The sequence below is a fragment of the Typopeltis vanoorti genome, chromosome 14, assembly GCF_054136105.1.
Source record: "Typopeltis vanoorti isolate ZY-2024b chromosome 14, IOZ_Tvanoo_1.0, whole genome shotgun sequence".
NCBI lineage: Eukaryota > Metazoa > Arthropoda > Arachnida > Uropygi > Thelyphonidae > Typopeltis > Typopeltis vanoorti.
The window spans coordinates 65,119,460-65,146,909 of NC_143562.1; the positions used below are offsets into that span (position 1 = coordinate 65,119,460).

At 35.9% G+C, this 27,450-nt stretch overlaps 1 protein-coding gene across 6 annotated transcripts in view; it reads right to left on the minus strand.

Moving 5' to 3' along the window:
* The window catches only part of LOC150099548 (uncharacterized), a 569,663-nt gene that overhangs the window by 156,760 nt on the left and 385,453 nt on the right, over window positions 1–27,450 (minus strand). For all 6 annotated transcript variants that reach the window (XM_090403425.1, XM_090403424.1, XM_090403426.1 and 3 more), the window contains one exon: window positions 8,584–8,717. In XM_090403425.1, coding sequence (XP_090259551.1) covers window positions 8,584–8,717 — 134 coding nt within the window. The remainder of the gene's footprint in view (window positions 1–8,583; window positions 8,718–27,450) is intronic.

Consider the following 27,450-nt stretch of genomic DNA (forward strand, 5'->3'; position numbering starts at 1 on the left):
ACATTGATTGTAAATCAATGCAGGACTAGTACAAATGTCTAGATAAACACAGAAAGAATAAGATTAGTATGCACTAAGAAAAATAAACAGAAAAATAAGAAACAGCAAAGCATGAAAGTTATTGTTATTATGTTAACCTCCAAGGAGTCTAAGGACTCATTGCAGGAGGGTACTATACTCTTCTCTACTACGCCAAGTTAGTAAGATGTCAATGAGTAATGAAGATAATAATAATAATAAATCAAGTAAAAAGTAAGAAAAAGGATGTAATATGGTACAGTGATTTGCTAATGAAATTCACACTTCATGATAATTACAATTTCAATCTTTCTGAAGGAATAATTAATAATATGACAATTGAGAGACAGAAAAGAAAACTAGAGAGATAGCATTGTTTGTAGGAATAAAGGATTTAAGTAGTAATACCGTATGAAAGCGGATATAAAGGATTTCTGGAAAAAGAGTGAAAGGGTCAGAGAGTGAAAATTGGTAGTCTACTTCCCTGATATGATAATACTGAGTTAAAGAGGGATTTGATAGCAAATGATTTGATAGACAAAAAATATAGAAGAAGAAACAAACTTACTTCCACACATTAAGTTTTTGAATGTGTGGAAGTAAGTTTGATGGTAGAAAGAACTTGGATAGAAGGAATCATTATTATTATTATTATTATTTATTATTATTATCCAGGCCTCCATGGAGTCAAAAGACTTATCGTGGAAGGTCATTCCTAAGAAACACAAAGTCCATCAAGACTCATCGAGGGGAGCCCCCCCCCCCCCTAAGAAACACAAAGTCTATCATACCACTCCTTAAACTCATTGACCATTCTCACTCTCACCACTCCATCAGGCAATGTATTCCATGGTTCAACCACCCTCCATGCAAAGAAACCACTCCTCATCCTCTTGCTCATGGTTTCCTTTCATAACTTCCAGGGATGGCCTCTTGTCATCACTCCTTCCCTCTGTTCAACCAAGCGAAAGAACTCCCGTGTCGACCCTGTAACCACCTTTCAACAGTTTAAAAGTCTTAAGTTTATCACCTCTCCTTCTTCTATCCACCAAACTCTGCAGTCCACATTCCCTCAGCCGATCCTCATAACTAACATTGTACAGTCCTGAAACCATCTTTGTTATCTGCATTTGTACCCTTTCCACAGTTAATTTATCCCCTTCAAATCCTGGGGACCAAATCTGAGAACAATAGTCTAAGTGTGGTCTGATCAGAGTCATATACAACAGAATGATAATCCTTTTATCACTGCAGGTCAGTGTCCTTCTCATTATTGCAGCCTATGGAATGGCATCAAGTTGGAGAAATTACTGAATCAAAAATGAATACTGAATCAATTCAGAAATTACTGAATTACCTAATTCAAGAATCAGGGAAACTAGATCAGCATGGGAGGAATGATGAGAATGTGTGTGAGTGCAAGTAAGGTATGCAAATTTTATAATCAATAAGCATAGTTATGAGGCTGGTGAAGGGGTGGATCTGTATGTACTGGGTTCAGATGTTTTTGAGTTATGTATAGGGATGGGAAATACAAAGTTGCCTCAGTGTCAAGCAGATTGCACATGTAAGTACACAGAATAAAGCCAGGCAGTAACTTGTTATATCTATGCACAAATGCAAGAAGATACAGGAATAAACAGGTTGAGTTTGTTGCATTGAAGAATATATTGTTAATACATGACTGAAATCTGGCTTTCAGAGTCAAATAACAGTCAGATGGTAACTGGAATCTACTGCGAATGGTATAGTATTTTCATGAATGGAGAGAAGGGTTCTACTAATGACATCCAATGATTTGATTCCAGTTAGGGAAGCAACTTGTGAAAGCAATAATGATAATGTTCCATGCAGCAGTGAGTTTCAGACTAACTAGCTTAAAGAAGAAGAAAATTTGATGAAATATATAGCAGGACGTTAATTACAGACCTGGTTGATCAGTTGCTGGAGATGCAGCACCAAAGTACCCTATTTGTTACTAAACAAGTCATTACAGATGACTTAAATTATCCAAATATTCATTGGGTAGCAGAGAAACTCATAATAAGAAAGAAAAAGAATTCAGTGACCTGTTGTGAGGCAGATTTCTTAAGGAACATGTGAAAAAAAAGAAACTCAAAGTCAAAGAGTCTTAGAGATTTGATTAAAGCATCAGAAGGGTCAGTTAAGGATATGACTGCTTCATTACCAGTTGGTAACAGTGATAATGCTGCACTAACCTAGGAAGTAGATAAGTATATAGATATTCTAAATAGGAAAGGATATATGTTGAATTACAACCTGGAAATTAGGACAGACTCAGAAGAATACTATGTTTCGTCCCACTGCATCAATTACTGAATGAAAAGGATATTAGCAGGGAAGTATATGTAGAAAGTATTTTACCTTGGGTATGATAAATGTTAAAGATACCAAGCTATTTTAAACCTGGTTTTTCTCCTCCAGGAGATGTGCTTTGCATTAAGGGTAAATATTAAGATTAGTGATCAGAGCTTATTCTACTTTTACCATGAGTTGCCTTGGTCTTGCACTACGTGCGAGGTCAGCTAGACTTGCAACACTTACAGGCACAAACTTGACTTGTTTGTCTGTTTGTTTACTTGGGAAATGGAGTAAAACCTGGTTTAAAATAGCTTGGTATCTTTAACAGCAGGGCAGTAGTAAAAATAAGCTAAACTGACATAGTATGTGAATATGCCTCTAGAGTGTGGAAAACAAATAAGGATAAAAATAAAATAAAACATAAAATAAAATAAAACAAATAAGGATCTCTTGTTTATGAAACGAGATCTTTAAGAGGATAGTGATGTGGTATCATGAGAATAAAGATGAAAAGAGTAATTAGTATACAAAAAAGCAGGTGAGAAAAGTTATGAGTACTGCAAGGAAACAAAGTCAGAGTGTGAAAAGAAATCAGCTGGGTAGGCTGAAGGCAATCCAAAGTAATTTTATTGTTATGCTGCAAGTAAAAGAAGAAATGAGAGTGGAAGAATAACTTTGCTAGATGCTACTGCCTGAAAGCAGATGCAATTGTTCAAATAATAAATGCTCGCTTTGTTAAGGTCAATCAACCTGGTATATGCAACATGGAACAAAGTGCTACCACTACATTAAAGAGAGAGAGGGGTGGAAGATAACAAAGATTTAGAACTGTTGCATAGCCTGGAAAAAACTTCAAAAATAGGGACAGATGGGATATCAGCATATATGCTAAAGGAATATTCAGCTAAACTGGTTAGACTCTTTACATTAATGATTGTATAATCTGAGTCTGAGCTGAGGAACAAGAATGGAAAGAATGCACAACAGTCCCTTTGTACAAGGAACAGTACAGAAACTGATATGTGTTGACTTATTTGGAGTGGTGGTGAAGATATTAGAAAAGTTGATAAGAACTCACAAACAGAAATGGGTTGACAGATAAGCTATAATTTGAAAGGAACAGCATGAGTTGGCTAAAGGGAGGTCATGGTTTAACAATTTGCTCATATTTTATAATAATGTTACAAGTGAGTTGGATAAAAGGATGGATACACTATGATAGTGTCAAACTTTGCTAAGGCAAAGTTTGACACTATCATAAACATTTGACAGGATACCACATGAACATAAATTAGAAAAATCTAGGTTATGTGAGTGATGGGTTAGAAATAGAAAGTTGCATGGGGGGGGGGGTTCTGGCAGATATAAAGTGACCAATGGTGTATCTTAGGGATCAGTCCTTTGCCCCTATTGTTTAATCTATACATTAATGATAGTGGGAAAGAGCTCTCAGGAGATGTTCAATGTTTGCTGATAATGTAAAGATAGAGAGGGAAATAAGGGACATTACTGATATGTAATACTTACAGAATGACTTGAATAAAATGGAGCTATGAGCAGATGATAATGGCTATCAATTTAGCATTAGTAGTTAAGTGTAAAGTTATGCACTTTTTTTTTTTTTGAAACTTGGGTTTTAACCTTGCATCTCAAAAAAAATTGACCACAGACTTTCCAACAGCATATTTTGCTGGTGGGAATTACACTTCAAAAAGTGATGGCACTAGGAATCTTAGAGTTATGAAGCATAAGAAGCTAAAGTTCAAACATCATATAGCAAAAACTGCAAATACAACTCAGAGGATAACTGCAATGCTGAAATGAACACTGACATTTTCCCTCTTTAGAAGGTACTTAATATGATTTCATTTTAGGAGACCAAATCTGCACAGATTTGGCCTTCTAGGTTCTGAGAAGATGAAGCATGGAGAGGATGTCAAGAAGAATTACAAAGATAATTCAGGATTACAGAATGTAGATTATAAGGAAAGAATGAGAGTACATCAGCTGCAGACAATAGTAAGCAGAAGGAGGGATGATATAATAGAGACTTATAAACTTCTGAAAGAGAATAATGGAACAACTTACATGTTGAAGTGGTGAGTACATCTAGCATGAATGAGTTTAAGAATAGATATGGCAGTTGGTGTGTTTATTATGCATGACTTCCCTCAATGAGATCTTGACTTACTGAAGGTTTCTGATAATAGTAAGAATTAAATAAAACATTTACCAAATGAAATAAGATATGTGTGCGTGCTTTCAAATAATAAAGAGAAAAACTAAAGAAAGTAATATCTGAGACCTCCAGGGAATCGTGGACTCACCTATAATACCCATTCAGAAGTTTATAGAACTCTATCATATCACCTCTCTTTCTTCTGTTTACTAGTATCTGCAGTTCACATACTCTCTGTCCACATCCCCTAAATAATCTACATTTCATAATCCTGATGTATAATCCTTGCACTTTTTTCACAGCTTCTTAATCCTTTCCAAACCCAGGAGACCAAATCTGTGCAAAGTAGTCCAGGTGAAGTTGTAGCAAGGCCTTGAAAAGAGGCAAAATGACTTCCTTATCCTTAAATGTTAGTTTCAACATCAAAATTACCCTCTGAGTTGCTTTGTAATGAGATTTTTTTTCAATGTGACGTTGGAACTTCAATTCACCATAGAGATCCCGAAGATCTCTAGCCTCATCAGTTTCTCGTAGAATAATTGCACCGTGATAGTCATTATCATTTTCCTCTTATTTCTTCTTCTTGAAAATATGTCATTTCCTCTCTAATGAATTGTGTTAGGTCTTTCCTGGTTTTTTTCATTTTAGGTGGATCTTTGTAGGCTATTTCAGTTTTTTTCTTTATCACAAACTGAAGCTTTTTCTTTGCTGGTAATGTAACTGGTGAAGAGACTGACAAGCATCCTCCTTGGACTGGAAATCACTAACTTCAGTTGAATTTTCGATTTCTTTCCACCTCCCTTTTTTTTTATAAATACAGTCAAACTAACTCCATAATCATGCATGTTATTGTAGATTTGCTGGTTTTATTACAAATTCTGTAATCATCATCATCATTCAATTTCTTGAGATCATATTATAGTTAAGGTGTTGCTTTGATAAAATGGTAGAGAGAGAGAGAGAGAGAGAGAGAAAGAGAGCTTTGAGACCTTCTTTTGGAAATTTTCTCCATTATTTAATTCAGCAAGAATCGCTATAAATTTTCCATGTCATTCTTCTTCCAACAATCTAAAGATAAAGATTATTATTATCATCCTCCTAAGATCCCCCCCCCCCCCGCAGGGAGTCACAGACTTATTTAGAAGATTCCTTTTGTCATACACACACATAGCTCATAATAAGTTTAGTTTAATCCTTTATCCAAGTGTAGTCAAACAAAGCTTGCGCCTGAAAATATCTTCAGGACTGAGGCAAATCTGTTGGCAACTCGTAGCAAAGGTGTACCAAGCTCTCACCACTCCATGTCTTAGTATCTCACATAATGCAAAGCACATCTCCTTGCGGACACGTATAATGCTTTGCATTAAGGAAAGGGCCACTACCCAGATCGGTTTCGACCTTTATTGAGGTCTCGTCAGTGGAAGGCAGACCCAGAAGTGGTGATACCAAGGCAGAAGCAAGAGAGGTCATATTTACCTACACGAGTTGCCAAAGGGTGTACCACCTTATTATTATTGGTCCACCTTTGCTACAAGTTACCAACAGATGTACCACCTTGCCTCAGTCCTGAAGATATTTTCAGGTGCAAACTTTGTTTGCCTACACTTGGATAAAGGAATAAACTAAACTTATTATAGTCTAACCAAGTGCAAAATATACTTCCAACATCTTTCTCTAAATCCAGAGTAATTTAATAAGGTGGTACACCCTTTGGCAACTCGTATAGGTAAATATGACCTCTCTATTGCTTCTGCCTTCGTATCACCACTTCTGGGTCTGCTTCCCACTGACGAGACCTCAATAAGGGTCGAAACCGGTCTGGGTAGTGGCCCTTTCCTTAATGCACATGTATTATGAAGCATTATACATGTCCACAAGGAGATGTGCTTTGCATTATGGGAGATACTCAGACAAGGAGTGATGAGAGCTTGGTCCACCTTTGCTATGAGTTTCCAACAGATGTACCACCTTGCCTCACTCCTGAAGATATTTTCATGTGAAAACTTTGTTTGCCTACACTTGGATAAGGGATTAAACTAAACTTATTATAGTCTAACCAAGTGCAAAATAAACTTCCAACACATAGCTCATCATACTGTACCTTAAACACATTCAAATTCTCTGTAAACACCACGCTATCAGGCAATGCAAATCCAATCATTCACAACTCTCCATACAGAAAACCCGATTCTCATTCCCTTGCCCACACCATCCTCGTAAAACTTCTAGGGATGACCTCTTGTTCTACCCCAATCTCCCACCATTTTATGAAAAACCTCTTCAACATTGGTTGTTTTCAGTTACAATTGGAATTGTTTTTACAATTATTTAACTCAGTAATGTGTACCTGTCACACAGTATTGAATTAAGTAATTGTATTACTTGTGTAAATAATTGTGCTGTGATGATGCTGGGGAGAAAACCAGTGAAACATTAGTGAGTAATGAGTTTAATAAATGTGTTTTTCCTCTCTTAGTGTTGCTTATACTTTGAAGCATTATTGAAAATAATCAACAACACTTAGGACTTTCTATATATATATATATATATATATATATATATAGCAGCATTAATTTACCTAAACTGAGAGACAAACATTCTAAGATTCTAATTACAATCCAATAATTGTAAATATTTCTATTTATCCACTGTTAGAGGCAGCAATTTAGTACTTGAGGTCTTCGTCAGTTACAATTTAAATTAACAATTAATCGTAGCTTACATATAATAACTTCAGCTTGTGCTCTATGAATGGTGTTTAAAATCCAGCAAAATATTAGCCAGTTACAAATATTACAAATATTTGTTGTTTTGCTATTGTTTTACCATTAAAACAAAGATGGATTAATATTATTGTGGTAGGAAATATATCAGTTTATGTAGAACCTGATTTACACAGTCTACAATTTGAGAAAGAATTTTTTTTCAAATTATTTGATTAGCTACAAGTAAACTGTGGTTTCTCAGGAAAAAAAAAAAATACATCATCATCAAATTCCTGGTATATACCCTCAAGGGGTGTACAGGATATGATAGTACTACATGAAAAATTTACATAATTACTAACTTCCTATCTACAATTTTCCTCCAAATCAGTCTGTTACCTGTCAAGACTCCAATATTATCAGATCTTATATTTCTGTCTTCTAAGGCACTTTTTACTGTATCAATCCACCTATATCTTGGTCTTCTCCTCTGGGTCTTTTTCCTACCAACCTGGCAGAGAACACTTGTTTTGCTAATCTTTCCTCTCCCATTCTGTTTAAGTGACCATCCACCTGAAATTAGCTCTGCTAATGCATTCCTGGATGCTGACAATGTCAAGTTCTTTCCTAATATCCTCATTTTTAATATGATATTGCTATTGATGCCATCTGTTCATGCCTCTAATCTTTTTCAGGACTCTGATATCTGCAGTCTCTAGTCTATGTTCAAGTGTTTTACTTCTTGTCCAGTTCTCAGATCCATAAGTTAAAACTGGTTTGAACACTGTCTTGTATACAGCTAATTTAGTGTTCCGACTAATTTCTCTCTTATTCCATATGAATTTATTCAACTGACTTCCTACCATACCAGCTTTGTTGATTCTGTTGTCTATTTCCATATTTAATTTACCATCTTCGCTAAAAATCGTCCTAAGTAGCTGAAATGTTTTACTTGTTCCACAGGTTCTCCATTCACAACGCAGTTGACATTTTCAACGATTCTGCCTATTTTTATTGTCTTTGTATTGTTATTGCTGACCTTCATACCATATCTATTACAACAGTTATTCAATTTAGTCAGGGAATCTTGCAGACTTGTAGCGAATTTATTTAGAAGTATAATATCATCCACATAAAGCAAAGAGCTGACATTAACATCTCCAATTACTTTTATATCAAATTAAATGACTGTCAAAATTATCACAGTTTTGTCAAAACATAAGTTTAACAAAATCACAGCATTATAACTGCAAAAAAAGTGCAGGTTATGTATAAGAACTTCACATGTATTATGAAGAATTTATTTAGAGATACGATATGAAATCTTTAAAGATAAAGTGATAAATATAAATAACTTACACTGCCCATTCTAAAGGTGTTGCTTTAATAGAATGGTAGAGAGATTTGAGAACTTCCTTTGGAAAATTTTCTCCATCATTTAATTCAGCAAGATTCTCTATAAATTCTCCACATGTCATTCTTCTTCCAACATTCTAAATTAACAAAGAAATTTTATTACACTTTATGAGAAAATATGAAAAAAATTAATTTAAATGTAAGTTCCACATACATTTGCCTAACTTACTTTTAGAATTAGAGGTATAACCTGATACTCATATTTGGAAATCTTCTTTGGGAGGATAAAACTTTGCCAAACAACATTCGTTATGGAAAATATATCCTAACTATTTTCACATTTGTTTTCATCTTCTACAAAGTTTTGAGATGTTAAATTATGATCTGAAAACTGTTAGTTACAAAAGGAAATCTGGCAAAAAAAAAAGAAAAAAAAAATCAAAGTGATAAGAAACAATAGTTTCATCACAATTGAAAAACTTGGCAAAAGATGAAATGCAAAATGTAACAGACAATTTGATAGTAAGATTATGAAGACAAAATGAGAAAGTATGCACAAAGAAATGAAGTTTCAATAAATAAGCTGGTTGGGAAGTGAATAAATGAATAATACATCTTTTAGAGATTTTAGCAAGAATACCAAATGAAATCCATCACCATCATCAATTTCCTGTTATGTAAACTCTGGAGGGGGGGGGGGGTAAGAGATACTATGAGAATACTATATGATTCATTTTAAATTACTAATCTCCAATTAACAATTTTCCACCAAATTAGCCTATGTCAGTGCTCTGATATTACCATATTTTATATTTCTCGCTTCTAGTGATTTTCTGACCACATCAATCCACCTGGATCTTGGTCTTCTTCTGGATCTTGTTTACTGCCATCTTGGCATCAAACACATCTTTTGCAAACCTTTCTTTTCCCATTCTATTTAAGTGGTCATACCACCTTAGATTAGCTCTGTTCACACATTCCCGAATGCCAGTAATGTCAAGTTCCTTTTTTTATCTTAATTTTTAATATGAATCTGCCATTAATATCACTCTCCTAATTTTTCTCAGAACTCTTATACCTGTGGTCTCCAGTGTCTCTGATCAAATATTTTATTTCATCCAACCCTCAGATCTGCAAGTTAAAATTGGTTTGAAAAACACTATCATGCATAGTGCTAGTTTAGTCTTCTGCTAATTTCTCTTATTCCATATAAATTTATTCAACTGGCTCCATATCGTATCAGTTTTGCTTATTTTGTCATCAATTTCCATATTTGATTCACTCAAAATATACTTAAATATCTGAAATATTTTACTAATTCTAAAGATTCTTCATTGAAAATGCAGTTGGTTTTCTATGTTCCTGCCTTTTTTTAGAGTTTGGTCTTTTTATTGCTGATTTACATAGAAAAAATGTTACAGCTATTAATTCAATTTAGTTAGAGACTTCTGGAGACTTGCATTGGATTTGTTTAGTAATATATAATTTGCATAAAGCAAAGAGTTACATTTTATACCACTTGTTCTGATAGCAGGTTTGATAACACTTTCTTCCATAATACCACTTTCTTCCATCTAGAATGAATATTAAGACTTATTGTGTTGGCAGTACATGCTAGTTTATTTAACAGTATTGATTCAACAACACGGAATGATAAGAAAATAATTAATATTTATTAACTTATTAGATAATATTTTGATGGTATTATATCCAGTATCTTCAGAGCAAAAAAACAGTTTGTCACAGTATAAGAAACAATAACAATTTGGTATAACAGTGGTACTATTTAAAAAAAAAATTGTAATGGACAAGGCAAGGAACTGAAGTCTTAATTGGTATCATCTATTGTTGGATGAAGAGAAACAATAACAGGTATTAATTTGATCTTAAAAGGACTGTCTCCCAGATTTTTAGTAAATTGATACAGCCATACTTATTGAGGTTTGGAGTACGAGGGGGATATGAAAACTTCAGTGAATGGTCCGATATCTCAACGGCAACATGGGCCAGGTGCGCATGCATGCACATGACTATCCAGAGACACGTCGAGAAACACCATCTAGCATGGAGTACACATGACCATCAGGGTAAACCCACTGTGGGCAGCCGAACGTAGTCAGCATGAGAAGTAGGATCACAGTGCAATGGAGTAGCGAGTGAACATCAAGTTCTGCTACAAATTGGGAAAACGGTGACGGAGATGCATGAAATGTTGGTGCAAGTGTACGGGATGGAAGCCGTGAGCAGAAAATGTGTTTACGACTAGTTCAAACGCTTTCACAATGGGAAGGAAACAACTGAGGATGAGCTATGTTCAGGTCGGCTGTTGACAAGCAGATTCCCAAACATGATCGAGCGAGTAAGACAAATGATGGCACGAGATCAGCGACTGACTCTACGATTGCTGGCGAAGGAATTGGGCATTAGCAAGGACATGGTGCACACTATCGTCCGTGAAGATTTGGATAAGTGGAAGATCTGTTCCCGGTTTGTGCTGCACAAGCTGACAGACAAACAGAAAGCAAAACGGATGGAAACCTCTGGAGATTTCATTACCATGTGTGACCAGGATCCATCCTTTCTGTGAGCCATCATCACAGGAGATGAGACCTGGTGTAACCAGTTCGATCCGGAATCTAAGCAGCAATAGATGGAATGGCGTTCACCATCTCACCCATGACCCAAAAAGAGTCGCCTGCTGAAATATGTTGAAGAAGGTGATCAACAATGTTGATCGCCTTCTTCGACAATGATGGCATCATCCATGAGGAATTCGTTCCTGCAAGTCAAACCGTGAATGCCGCATTCTACGAGGAAGTTTTGCAACGGTTGCTATGATGCATCTGCCGTGTTCGACCAGAGTTGCACAAGACTGGACAGTGGATGTTGCTGCACGATAACGCGCCTGTGGACTGTGCGATCCGTGTGCGCCAATTCTTGGCTCGGCGCAGCATACCTGTTCTCGATCGTCCACCGTACTCCCCTGATCTGGCACCTCGGACTTCTTTCTGTTTCCTCGCTTGAAGAGCATCGTGTAAGGTGCGCATTTTGCAGATGTGGCGGCAATCCAAGAAAACGTGTGACAGCAGTTCTGCAATCAATTCCTAAAGAGGTCTTTGTTGACAGTTTCCAGAAGCTTTATGAACGTTGCCAAAAGGCAACGTGAAGGATGGCGATTGTTTTGAAGGCCAATAAAGGTAATTTGTTTGTATCTTCTGTTTTGTTTGTTTTCTGATACCATTCACCCAACTTTTTAGACGCACCTCATATATTTTAAAGCTGCTGCTTTAAAAAATTGTAATGGATCTGATTCTAAAACAATCTGACTCGTGACTTCTGAGTAGCACTTTTGTTCTCTTTCATTTGATTCTGTGTGAAGGGGTATCCAAAGCATGGTCTGCTAGACCTAACTTGCAATAATGATAGTGTTGAGAGTATTTTTTATATTTCCATAATGGAGAATATAAAAGGTGGATGTCAACAGTTCTTCCTGTCTGTCCATAGTAAGCCAGATCACAAGAACAGGGCACTTCATATACTCCTGGATGTGATAAAGAAGAGAGTTTGTCTTTAGGTGAATGGATGAGAGTTATGAATTTGACATATGGTTTGAGGGCACTAGCAGCTACAATACACAAGTTGCTCAGATGTCATTATTTTTTTATTAGATATCAACAATATTGTTAAATATAACTGGTGGTATTTTGTTTATTTTTGACTGTGTTGTTTAGCCAACTATTATTATGTGATATACATTCAGAAACGTTTTTCATTATGGTACCAACACGTATGAGAAAAATGGTGGCCAAGATATTGATGTTGACTGATATCGACGTACAGGATTTAGTGCAAAATAACGTGTGTTTAATGTATTCATTATCGAGAGTGACAGAAAAGGATGTATTCATTTCTAGTATAAGTTAGAATGGTGAAAAACTGCTTAAGCCACTATCTTCAACTGATTCCTTTGGTGCTTGCCATCATATTCCTTCAGTACTGTCACTATACCAAGCTGAAACAATACGAATCACAAACTTGGGTTTGGGATTGTTTCCTAGACAGGAAGTGCCTACTGCTTACTGCGGAATGAAACTATGGCTTGAAGAGAGAAGATAGAAAAGAGCAAGTGAATTTCATCTCCTGAAGTGGAGGGAGGATTGGAGGAGGCAGTTTTGAGAATTGTAAGAATTCATCCTAGTAATCCCATTTTGGGTACGGGGTGGGATCTTTCTTGAGACAGGTACTCAAGAAGCACTCGATTTTGTGCTAGACTGTAATGAAGCCTTTTAAATTTTTTTTATGTATGCGTACATGTGCACACGCACATACAATTATATACATATAACTGTATTATGCTTAGTTAATATGCATGCTTGTGCACACACACAAGGGTAGCTAATTTTAAGTATGGCCTGAAAGAAATCTTTATGCTATACCTTTCAAGAATGCATGCAATTTTTGTTGAGGTGCCCTAGATACAGGGAATAGTAATGTTTTTTTTGTGTTCGTGTGTGTGTGTGTGTGTGTGTGTGTGTGTGTTCTGGATTTTGAAGTCGATTTGGTTTAAAGGATAGGCAGAGAGCTGCGTTGATTTTGTGAAGGAGCAAGCTACTGACTAAAAATATGTCATGAATTTCACTGAATTCAGTGGAGATGCCAGCTATTGATCAGAGCAGATGATTCTGGCTCTATTAGCTAAGGTTCTGATAACACCGTACTGCTCAGGGGGGGGTGGTGGTGGCATGACAGGTTATGGATGTATCTTTCATGAGAAACCAGGTTTAAAGTGTCAAGGAAGGGCAGATAGTTATTGTTTTCCTTTTCAATAGTCAAATGGATCCTTGGGTGTTGGCTGTTGAGGTATGCTAAAAACCTTTTTGAACACATTCCCACCATGTGGCCAAACAGAAAACATGTCAGCAATGTAGCATAGCCATATTGTAGGGTTGAGAAAGACAGTGTTAGGGTAGTGTTTTCAAAATGTTTCATGAAAAGATTGGCCATGGGTGGATTCTATGGCTGCGCTTTCAATCTGTAGTATTATAAAATATACAGGTAACCCTCGTATAACGTGGATGTTAGGTTACATAGAAATGCCGCGTTGTATAAATCGCGTTATACGAGATCACATAGAAAAAGTAGTGTTAGGTTCCGGAATCGTTTTTTAAATTATATAAACAACAATGACATTTCCAACAAAAACAATATTTTTATTTAATTCAGGTAATTCATGTAAGTTAAGAAAACAAACTATGATACGAACACGTAGTATAAGATTATAAAAATTACAAATTGTACATACATTTCATCGCACATAATGCATAAATGTTTTAGACACAATAAAATAAAGTGAATATTATAATCGTAATCACTGTCTTCAGAAATAACCTTTCGTAGATGTTCTTTAAGTGGCCAGCGGTCATCACCACTTGAAATCTCTCGGATATCATTTGTATAATTCTCATATTCTCATATGTATATAACTCACCACAAAATAAACTGCTCAGCTTGAGAATAACACACTTATGATTTTAAATGTACTTTCCTGGCAGAAAAGGAAGACAATTTTTAACAATAAACACTTTGTACAGTAAACCCTAGATGGCGAAGCTATGGCACTTGTGCCAGAGGTTGCATGTCTGAGAATTTTGCTGGCATGTCAACAATTTACAGGTGATATCCTTTTATAAGCTTATAAATTATTCAAGTTTTTTTTTTTAATTGTTACAATACATACAAGATGAATTTTGTTTTACACAAGATAGCAGCTCTAAAGACGTGCATATCATTGGTGCGGTATTAACAAAAGATCGCCGACTCAAAGACAAAAGCAACAGACAAGTGTTGAGTTGAAATGCTAATTCTCTTCAATCGAATTCCATAACATCTGAAACTGTCATACAACATTCACTATTAGTTTTAACACATTCACAACAGGGTGTCATTTATCGTTCTGATGGAACTTCTCATTACTGACTGGCTCAACTCACACAAACGTTTCAACCCTTGGTTGAATTTTATAGCTTTTTGTTTGCGTTTGAGGTGGCAGGCAAACTCACACATTCATTATATGGCATGTTTCAATTCTTGGTAGTCTTTTATTTTAAGTTAGCCTTTGTGATCTGTCATAATGACATCGAGAATTTCAAATGCAATAAAACAAACACTTATTTCATAATTGAAAAATTGGACAATAGTTTTTAGTTAGATACTGTGTTTCAGTGCAACATACAGTTTTGCTTCTGTACAGCATAGTTTCTGTGAGAAGGGACATGTGATTCAGAGCATAGCACCATTTTTATTCCATCTGTCTCTAATTGCACTATTTGTTGAGAATGACACAGCCTGCAAAAGCCTCCGTACAGCACCTTATTCAGTGATGCAATAAAACTAAATTCCATACTTATAACTACTTGCGCAATACAGGCAGACACAAATTTAACGAAGATAAAATTTGATTTTTAAGTCCCGCAGTGAAAAATATGAAAAAAAAAAAAAAAATAATAAGGGGTTACTAGAAATTGCAGACCGCGTTATATCGAAACCGCGCTGCACAAGGGATATTACAATTTGTAGACCGCGTTATACGAGGGTTACCTGTATACAGGTTTACACAAGAATATTATTTAATTTGCCAAATATTTCAGTCTGAATATTATTTAATTTGCCAAATATTTCAGTCTGAATATTACAGACCATCTTCAGTGGCTACAGAGGAATAGTTTTAAAAAAAACAAGGTGGAATACGAACAATTGATCATTCACAAATAGAACGAGCAGAGTGATGTCATATCGCTACATATTAAAGAGTAAACATTTTTTTTATCGGGCTGCTTAAGGGTCAAAGCTGTATAACTGAGAGGAAATCTCCACATAGCCTTTAAAGGAATGTGGAGAACACTGACCAGGACTTCTGACCTAATGTCCAATCCTCACCTTCTGGTGGTGCACCCTGTTGGGTATCTACCTGGATACTGAACGAACGAGGATGGGCTGACAATTTGGGATTTAGTCAACAAAATTGTATTCTTATTGGCAAAATTTCATGCTGGCTGGGGCGCCGCCCGGTTACACAAGGTTCCCGTTGTTTTTGTCAGGGAACCAGAGCGAACAGCGAAAAGTCAGCTACTGGAACAAATCTGAAAGCACACGCCAACTCAACATCACCAGAGTTAAAGATCGGTACTATCAATGTAAGAAGCCTGAATGGCAAAGAAATGGAGCTAGCTGAGGAATTAGATGAGTAAAAGATCGACATAATATGGTTAACTGATACAAAAAAGACAACTGGTGAGATCTTTCTGAGCAATAAATACAAAATGTTATATTCAAGCAATAACAATCAAGGAAAAGCAGGAGTAGCCATAGTATTCAACACAAAATACGCTAATCTTCTTGAATGGTAGGCAGTCTCAAGTAGAGTGATGTGAGCAAATATCAGAATGGGGAATTGGACAATGAGACTTATTTATTCCTATGGTGTCCCACAGAAGGTTCTACCAAGGTAGAAGTGGAAGAATTTTTTGATGCTTTAGAAAAAGCAACTGACACAATGAAAAAGGAAAAGTTGGTCCTTGTTGGGGATCAGAGTAGGAAATCATTGTCAGACATACAAAAATATTTTGGGAAAATTTGGAGAAAAGAGCATACCTAATAATAATGGCAAATACCTTGGATTTCTGCTCAGGACATTGAATGGTTATTACTAACAACATGTACCAACATAAAAATGTGCACAAATTCACATGGAGAGAAGAGGCAAGGAATAAGAAAAGTCTCATTGACTATGTTATTGTTGATAGTGATGTTTTCTCCCTGGAGCAGGACACCAGAGTGTACAGAGGATTTGAAATTGGAAGAAATCACTATTTAGTCTTGAGCAGGATAAATTGAATTTCGTATTGAAAAGAATAATATGTAAGAAAATTTTAAAGCGAATAAAAGTCGAGCAGCTCGCAGATGTGAACTGTAGACTAAAATACACAAAGATTATTGAAGAAAAAATGAAACAGTTTGAGAACAGGAACCAAACCTTAAAGATTCAGTGGCAAACTTTGAAGAAAACCTGGATTGATTCAGCCAGAGAGGCATGTGGTGAGGTTGTCTGCAAGGATAGAAAAATCAGAACTTCACAGGAAGTTAAAGGGACAGTGAAGGAAAAGAAGAAAGCATATCAAATGTTTCTGGCAAATAAGTCAGCTTGTGCTCTTAGAAAACACAGAGACATATGTAAGAAAGCTAAACACTGTGTAAAACTAGCTAAACAAAAGTCATGGGAGAACTTTGACGCTTTGGCAAAAACATAGAAAATAAATATCAAGGTGACAAAATATTCTTGAGGTTGTTGAAGAAGCTTAGAAATGGAGGAAAGAGTGCTGTAAAAGGAGATAGACACGAAAATGGGAGAAAAAGATATCCTTGAAGTATGGAGTAATTACTTTGAAAAATTGCTAAATGAAACAAGCAGTGATAGCACAGTGGTAAAAAACACTAAACAGGTGTACAGGCATGAATACATATCCATACCTGAAGTAGGAAAAGCCATCAAAGGGTTGAAATGTGGAAAGGCAGCAGGAGTAGATGATATTCAACCAGAAATGCTGAAGTATGCTGGTTAAAAGTCTTACAGTGGCTGCACTGCATAGTTCAAAAGGATTGGACAGAGGGACGAATTCCCAATGATTGGAGTAGAGCTCTCATAGTACCCATATATAAAAAGGGAAATAAAACTGAATGTGAGAATTACAGAGGTATTTCCCTACTGAGTGTTCCTGGCAAGATCTATGCAAGTATACTTGAGAAACGGTTGAGAAGAATTGTGGAAGAAAAGCTTGGTGAAGAACAAGCTGGATTCAAGCCAAATAGAGGCTGTCAGGATCAGATCTTCACTTTATGACAAATAGTTGAGAAATCATGGGAATATAACAAAGATCTGTATTTAAGTTTTGTCGATCTGGAAAAGGCATATGATGAGGTGCCAAGAGAAAAGCTATTCAATATGCTACAGTTATATGGTGTCAATGAGGCATTATATCAAGCAATACTTAGTCTGTCATTATATCAAGCAATACTCAGAATTGAAGGAAGATGGTTTAATGTTAAATCTGGAGTGAGACAAGGATGTACATTATCCCCTCTGTCATTCATTATTTATATGGATCACATTATGAAGGAAAGTGGTATTAAACATGATATCAGAATTGGAGATGTTAATGTCAACTCTTTCCTTTATGCGGATGATGTTATACTTCCAAATAAATCTGCTACAAGTCTGCAAGATTCCCTGACTAAACTGAATAACTGTTGTAATAGATATTGTATGAAGGTCAGCAATAATAAGACAAAGACAATGAAAATAAGCAGAATTGTTGAAAATGTTAATTGCATTGTGAACAGAGAACCTGTGGAACAAGTAAAACATTTCAGTTACTTAGGATGATTTTTAGCTAAGATGGTAAATTAAATATGGAAATAGACAATAGAATCGACAAAGCTGGTATGGTAGGAAGTCAATTGAATTTTTCATGTAGTACTATCGTATCCTGTACATCCCTTGAGGGTATTTGTCAGGAAACTGATGATGATGACATTTTTTTTTTTTTTTTTTTATCAGAGTCATGATTAAATTAAAGATATTAATTCAGAAATTCATGTAATAATCTTAAATAACATTAGACTAATATAGGAAATTAAAAAAAAATAAATAAATAAATAAAAAAAAAAAATTAATGTGTTATCCTGATTAAACTTTCCAAAATTTTTGATACAGATATACAGTCATTACGATTCAAGTTAGGACGTTGAAGTAAGGCCTCCACACTTTCTTTAAATAAATGCTCAAATTTATAGCGACATCTGTGTAGGAGGCGAGTCTCAGATCAAAGGATGTTGTGGCTTGTTTCTATTCCGTGCTGAGATAATCCAGATTTCTCGTGTTTGTTGTGTTGAATGGATGATTGATGCTCTTGAATTCTTTTTTCTATAAAGCATCCAGTTTCTCCAAAGTAGGAAAGATTACAGTTGCACGGAACTTATACACACCAGGTAGAGACATATTTGAGCGTTTATCTTTAGAAGAAGGAAAATGGGTGGATAATTTGTTAATAGGTGTATAAGTGGCTGTTAAATCATATTTCTTCAGAATTCTTGAAATTGGTTCTGAAATCATGGAAATGTAAGGAATTGGAAATCGACGTATTGAATCTTTGCTGTTTTCTGTTGGATTGTACAAATCGAAAAGATTTTCAGAGAAGCCATTTAGTTTCATGTGATGTTTGATAGTCGAAAGTTCTTTCTGTAATAAATGAGAAGTTGAACAATTAGTTTTGGCTCATTGGATTAAACATTTTATGATTCCTGTTTTTTTGACAAGGATGATGGGCAGATTCTTTGAGAATATAACGACCTGTGAAAGTTGGTTTTCTGTAAACTGTTGTTGTATGAATACCTGAAGGTGAACGGATGAGGAGGACATCTAAAAATTGTAACTCGTCTTTTTTAATCTCCATGGTAAACTTTATACGAGGATGTAAGGAATTGATACTGCTTAAAAAGAAAGGTAAGGAGTCTCTGTTATGAGGCCATACAGCAAAGATGTAGTCTATACATCTAACCCAAAAGGATGGTTGAGAGAATATAGATGAGAACAGGACTTCTTCTAGATGTTCCAAATAAAAGTTGGCCACCGCAGGAGAGAGTGGACTTTCCATGGCTGTTCCTTCCACTTGGTTGTAAAATTTGTTTTGACATAAGAAATATCCAGAGTGCATTACGAAATCAAATAACTTTATAATGTCTTGTGGGAAGATGTCAGCAATTAATTCTAAAGTCTTTTTGAGAGGTACATTCGTATATAAAGATTCTATATCAAAGCTAACCATAAGATCTGTAGGTTGTAATGCAATATTTTTCAATTTATTAAGAAATCTGAAGAGTTTTTCAAAAAAGAGGGTGAGTTGCCTATGTGTGATTTCAATAATTTAGCTAGATATTTGGCTATGCAATAAGTAGGAAAATCAATACAATTCACTACAGGGCGAAGAGAAATATCTGGCTTATGTATTTTAGGTAGACCATAAAACCTAGCAGTCCTTGCAAAATGAGTTTTCTGCCATTCAATCATGTCTACATCGAAACGTATGACCTCATCTAGCAGGGAGTTTAATTTCTTCAGTCTCTGTTGGTTGGATCGTGATCAAGTTCTTGTTATGTTGAGCGATCTCGAAGTAAAAGGGAAAGTTTTCTTCTATAGTTTGAAGAGCCCATAATTACTGTCACGTTCCCCTTGTGAGCTTTAGTAATGATGAGGTGACTGTTGCTTCTTAAGGAATGTAGCACTTTCTTTTCAGAAGGAGATACGTTCAAAGGAGGAAGCTTGGCTTTAAGTAGCGAAGAAGCAACTTCTGGGCGGAGAGCATTAGCTTTTTCACTTGAAAGATGAATGAGGTTCCATTCAATGTTAACTAGAAAATCTAGATATGGAATCTTTTTAGGGACTATAGAGAATTCATGTCCTTTTGAGAGGATGATTGTTTCACTATTAGTTAAAGGGCGACTGGATGTGTTGACGATCCAATTATCTGAAACTTGGAATGGCTTGATTTGTCTAGAAACAAGAACATCATATTTGCAGTTTAGATGTTGATTCCGTTTTTTTATACGATCGTTGTATAGAACGTTTAGCCATATTCAGAAAGATGTGGTTCTAAGTTTGTGGAGATATAGGTACGGAGATTACAAACTTGATGAATGTTAATAGCAAGATCATGTTTAGCCACTCTGAGTTGATTATGGATTAAAGATAAACTGGTGTTCCTGTAAATATTATGAACTCCAGGAGATTTAATGGTTTCTTTAATCTTAGCAAAATTGGGAATAATCTTGTTGTCACAGCATTTTTTCAGAAAGATGATCCTCGCTCGCAACTTACCTTGTGTTACTGATAGTTTACCTAATATACCGGTTTTTCTTGGTGAAGTTTTCCCCGTGAAGGAATCAAATTTGATTCTTTACAGATACTTGTGACATTAGGATTATAAAATATATACACGTTTACACAAGAATATTATTTAATTTGCCAAATATTTCAGTCTAAATATTACAAACCATCTTCAGTGGCTACATAGGAATAGTGTTTTTTTTTTTTTAAAAAAAAAAAGGTGGAATACGAACAATTGATCATTCACAAATATAACGAGCCGCGCAATGTCATATCGCAAAGTATTAAAAGAGTAAACATTTTTTATCAGAGTCATGATTAAATTAAAGATATTAATTCATGTAATAATCTTAAATAACATTAGACTAATATAGGAAATTTAAAAAAAAAATAAATAAATAAAATAAAAAAACTTAATGTGTTATCCTGATTAAACTTTCCCAAATTTTTGATACAGATATACAGTTATTACGATTCAAGTTAGGACGTTGAAGTAAGGCCTTCACACTTTCTTTAAATAAACGTTCAAATTTATAGCAACATCTGTGTAGGAGGAGAGTCTTGGACCAAAGGATGTTGTGGCTTGTTTCTATTCCGTGCTGAGCTAATCCAGATTTGTCGGGTTTGTTGTGTTGAATGGATGATTGATGCTCTTGAATTCTTTTTTCTACAGAGCATCCAGTCTGTCCAAAGTAGGAAAGATTACAGTTGCACGGAACTTGATACACACCAGGTAGAGACATAGTTGAGCGTTTATCTTTAGAAGAAGAAAAATGGGTGGATAATTTGTTAATAGGTGTATAATCATCATCATCATCAAATTCCTGACATTTACCCTCAAGTGGTGTACAGGATATGATAGTACTACATGAAAAATTTACATCATTACTAACTTCCTACCTACAATTTTCTGCCAAATCAATCTGTTACCTGTCAAAGCTACAACATGGTCAGATCTTATCTTTATATAATTATCTTCTAAGGCACTCTTTTACTGTATCAATCCACCTATATTTTGTTCTTCCTCTGGGTCTTTTTCCTGCCAACCTGGCAGAGAACACTTGTTTGACTAATCTTTCCTTGCCCATTCTATTTAAGTGACCATACCACCTGAGATTAGCTCTGCTAACGCATTTCTAGATGCTGACAATGTCAAGTTCTTTCCTAATATCCTCGTTTTTAATATGATATTCCCATTGATGTGATCTGTTCACGCCTCTAATCTTTCTCAGGACTCTCATATCTGCAGTCTCTAGTCTCTGATCAAGTGTTTTACTTCTGACCCAGCTCTCAGATCCATAAGTTAAAATTGGTTTGAACACTGTCTTGTATACAGCTAATTTAGTGTTTTGACTAATTTCTCCCTTATTCCATATGAATTTATTCAACTGACTTCCTACCATACCAGCTTTGTAAATTATGTTATCTACTTCCATATTTAACTTACCATCTTCACTAAAAATCGTGCCTAAGTAGTTGAAATGTTTTACATGTTTTATAGGTTCTCCATTAACAATGCAGCTGATATTTTCAATGCTTCAGCCAATTTTAATTATATTTGTCTTGTTATTGCTGACCTTCATACCATATCTATCACAATAGTTATTCAATTTAGTCAGGGAATCTTGCAGACTTGTAGCAGATTTATTTAGAAGTATAACATCATCTGCATAAAGCAAACAGCTGACATTAACATCTCCAATTTTGATATCATGTTTAATACCACTTTCCTTCATAATGTAATCTATATAGAGAATGAATAACAGAGGTGATAATGAACATCCTTGTCTGACACCAGATTTAACATTAAAAAATCTCCCTGTACTTCCTTCAATTCTAACTGCTCACTTACAACTCAAATAAAGACTAACTATCGCTTGATATAATGATCCACTGACACCATACAACTGTAGCATTTTGAATAGCTTCTCTCTTTGCACCTTGTCATATGTTTTTTCCAGATCTACAAAACTTAAATACAGATCTTTGTTATATTACAATGACTTTTCAACTATTTGTCGTAAAGTGAATATCTGATCCTGACAGCATCTATTTGGCCTGAATCCAGCTTGTTCCTCACCAAGCTTCTCTTCCACAATCCTTCTCAACCGTTTCTCAAGTATACTGGCATAAATCTTACTAGGAACACTCAGTAGAGAAATACCTCTGTAATTCTCACAATCAGTTTTATTTCCCTTTTTATTTATGGGTACTATGAGAGCTCTACTCCAATCATCTGGAATTCGTCCTTCTGTCCAAGCCCTCCGAACTATGCAGTGTAGCCACTGTAAAACTTTTATACCTCCATACTTGAGCATTTCTGGTCTAATATCATCTACTCCAGCTGCCTTTCCACATTTCAGGCTTTTTCTACTTCAAGCATGGATATGTATTCCTGATTGCATGCCAGGTCAGTGTTTTTTTTTATCACTGTGCTATCATCACTGCTAGTTTCATTTAGCAATTTTTTAAAGTATTTACTCCATATTTAAAGGATATCTTTTTCTCCAGTTTTCATATCACCTTTATCATCTCTAATTACTTTTACAGCACTCTTTCCTCCATTTCTGAGCTTCTTCAAAAACCTCTAGAATATCTTGCAACCTTCTTGATATTTATTTTCTATGTTCTTACCAAAGTCTTCCCATGACTTTTGTTTAGTTTTACACAGTGTTTAGCTTTCTTACATTTGTCTCTGTATTCTCTAGAAGCACAAGCTGACTTATTTTCCAGGAACTTTTGATATGCTTTCTTCTTTTCTTTGACTGCCTCTTTAACTTCCTGTGTCCACCAGGGAGTTCTGATTTTTCTATCCTTGCAGACAACCTCACCACATGCCTCTCTAACAGAATCAATCAATGTTTTCTTTACAGCCTGCCACTGAATCTCCAAGGTTTGATTCCAGTTCTCAAACTCTTTCGTTTTTTAATAAGTGGAAAGGCTATTTTACTGGTGAATTTGTTAATGAAGAGGGAGATGGTTAATCCCATTTTATTTTATAGCCGGGTACGAAACTTGGGTCGAAATCCATCAACATCCATAGAGTTTCAATGCTGAAAAAACTATCGGCGGAGCCAAGTGTAAATGATCACTTGGATAGTACAACATCAGGGCAACTCCATGCAAAGGTGGAAAAGCTCCCTCACTAACTTTCTCTTACGAGAAGGGTTTTACATTATGAAAGAATATTAAAGTTAGTGAGGGAGCTAGCTCCACCTTTGCATGGAGTTTCCCTGGTGTTGTACTATCCAAGTGATCATTTACACTTGGTTCCGCCGATAGTTTTTTCGGCATTTTCGATGGATTTCAAAAACGGGATTTAACATGTCCCTCTTAATTAATCTTTCATTTTTTCTTGAATAATGTTTGTATATTTTAGTCTACAGTTCACATCTGAGAGCTGCTCTCAGATGTGAACTCACAGGGCTCTGTTCTTGGAACTCAGGTCCAAGAACAGAGCCCTGTGGCACTCCACTAGTCACAAGCCGTCTTTTAGACTCCACTCCTGAATAAACCACTCTCTGGTATCTCTCCTTCAACCACCCTCCTATCCATCTCACCAACCCTATATCTATCCCCATCTGCTCCAGTTTACTGATTAGGGTTCTATGTGGTATCCTATCAAAAGCCTTGGCAAGGACAGTAGTATTACTGTAAACCCATCACCCCTATCCAGTTCAGCCGTCACTGTGTTATAAAACATGAGCAAGTTACTGAGGCATGATCTACCCTTCACAAAACCATGTTGTCCCCCATACAATATCCCATTTTCATCTATCCAATCCTGTATTCTTTTCTTGACTAATTTCTCTAAGACCTTGACAATGATTCCTGATATGCTAATCGGTCGGTAATTTACAACAGCAGTCTTGGAACCACCTTTATGCAGCGGAACTATTTTCCCCTCTTTCCACCCCCTCGGGACTAACCCAGACCCGAGGCTCAAATTAAACAAAATGGGCAAGGGTACTGACAATTCTTTAGCTGCTTCTCGTGCTTCTCGTACAACACGAGCTGGTATACCATCCAATCTCACAGATGTATTGACATTGAGGTTATGCAATAGACTACTCACTTCCACTTCATTCACCACAATTCCCGTATAATCTACTGGTACATTCGTTTCTGCAATGTCACCACCTGGATGATATTTTCTTGCAAGTGCTCACTCAGTAACTCAACTATATCAACTGATTCAGTTACCTCCCTACCATCGGTATTCTTTAAAATCGTTCTGCCATGTACATTTTTCCTTTTACTTGCTACATATCTAAAAAACTGTTTAGGATTCTCTTTAGCCTGCATGGCCAATGTTCTTTTGTAATCCTTTTTTGCTTTTCTTACCACACTCGTTACCCTTCTGGCCTGTGCTTTATACCGTTTGTGTGCCTGCCGGTCACCTTTCTCCTTAAATTCCCTCCACAGTTGTTTCTTTTTTTGCAGCTCAAGCTTAATGGTGTTATTCATCCATTTAACCCCTACTTGATTTATTATTCGGACTCTAGGTATACAGTCAGCCATTGCTTCATACAAACACTTCTTAACTACCTCCCATGCACTATCGACTTCTAGTCCTTGCAGTTGTACATGCCATGGCACTGAACCAATCAAACTCCTAAGCTTGTCATACTTTCCAGCCCGATAATTCCACATGTACCCTGTCTTAATTGAAAATTCTACACCTTTAGCCACCTCCCAAGTCAAGACCCTATGATCACTCTCACCAATTGGTGGCAATGTGGTCATATTTGTTACAGCCAAATCGTCAGATGTAATTTCTAGGTCAAGCACTCTCTGACCTCTAGTATTTTCCATTACATGCTGTCGCAGATAGTTATCCCTTAATAACCGCATAAAATCCAGTTCCTTCCTCCCGTGTGTCCTCTCCTCACTCCAATCAATGCGACCATAGTTGAAATCTCCCATAATAATCACCCTCCTTCCACTCATTTCTTCTATTTGCTTGTGCATACTGTCACCACCATCTTTTCCATCACCTGGTCTATAGCAGCAGCCAATTGTATATTTAGTTCTGTTAGCCACAATCTCACACCAAATGGCCTCAAATGTGCTCTTTTCTCTATCCTGCAATTCAACTTCTATTCTTCTTGGCTGCAGTTCATCAGCTATCATCAACAATACTCCTCCCCCATTTTATTCTCCCTGTAATTCCTGAACACACTATACCCCATCACATTCAATCCCACTAGCTATATCATCGACAGTCAGCCATGTTTCACTAATACCAATAACCTGTGGTCTGGAAGTGCCAACCATGGCCAAAATTCATAGGTTAAAACTGGTTTGAACACCGTCTTGTATACAGCTAATTTAGTGTTCCGACTAATTTCTCTCTTATTCCATATGAATTTATTCAATTGACTGCCTACCATACCAGCTTTGTTGATTCTGTTGTCTATTTCCATATTTAATTTACCATCTTCAGTAAAAATCGTGCCTAAGTAGCTGGAATGTTTTACTTGTTCCACAGGTTCCGCATTCACAACACAGTTGACATTTTCAACAATTTATACCTATTTTCATTGTCTTTGTCTTTTTAATGCTAACCTTCATACCATATCTATTACAACAGTTATTCAATTTAGTCAAGGAATCTTGCAAACTTGTAGCGGATTTATTTAGAAGTATAACATCGTCCGCATAAAGGAAAGAGCTGACATTAACATCTCCAATTCTGATATCATGTTTAATACCACTTTCCTTCATAATGTGATCCATATAGATAATGAATAACAGAGGGGATAATGTACATCTTTGTCTCACACCAGATTTAACATTAAACCATCTTCCTGTACTTCCTTCAATTCTAACTGCTGACTTACAACTCAAATAAAGGCTAAGTATTGCTTGATATAATGCCCCATTGACACCATATAACTGTAGCGTATTGAATAGCTTCTCTCTTGGCACCTTCTCATATGCCTTTTTCAGATCGACAAAACTTAAATACAGATCTTTTTCTCATGCTTTCTCAACTATTTGTAATTACTCCATACTTCAAGGATATCTTTTCTCCTGTTTTCATGTCACCTTTATCATCTATAACCCCTTATACAGCACTCTTTCCTCCATTTCTAAGCTTCTTCAACAACCTCCAGAATATCTTACCACCTTGTTGATATTTATTTTCTATGTTCTTGCCAAAGTCCTCTCATGACTTTTGTTTAGCTAGTTTTACACAGTGTTTCACTTTCTTACATTTGTCTCTTTATTCTCTAAGAGCACAAGCTGACTTATTTGACAGGAACTTTTGATATGCTTTCTTCTTTTCCTTCACTGCCTCATTAACTTTCTGTGTCCACCATGGAGTTCTGATTTTTTCTATCCTTGCAGACAACCTCACCACATGCCTTTCTGGCTGAATCAGTCAGGTTCTTCAAGGCTTGCCACTGAATCTCCAAGGTTTTGTTACTGTTCTCAAACTCTTTCATTTTTTCTTCAATAATCTTTGTGTATTTTAGTCTACAGTTCACATCTGCGAGCTGCTCAACTTTTATTCGCTTTAAAACTTTCTTAAATGTTATTCTTTTCGATACAAAATTGAATTTTATCCTGCTCAAGACTAAATAGTGATCGCTTCTAATTTCAAATCCTCTGTACACTCTGGTGTCCTGCTCCAGGGAGAAAACATCACTATCAACAATAACATAGTCAATGAGACTTTTCTCATTCCTTGCCTCTTCTCTCCATGTGAATTTGTGCAATTTTTATGTTGGAACATGGTGTTAGTAATAACCAGTCCATGTCCTTAGCAGAAATCCAACAGGTATTTGCGATTATTATTGGCTTTGCTCTTTTCTCCAAATTTTCTCAAAATATTTTTGCTTATCTGACAATCATTTCCTACTCTGCTATTAGATCCCTAACAAGGACCAACTTTTCCTTTTTTATTGTGTCAGTTGCTTTTTCTA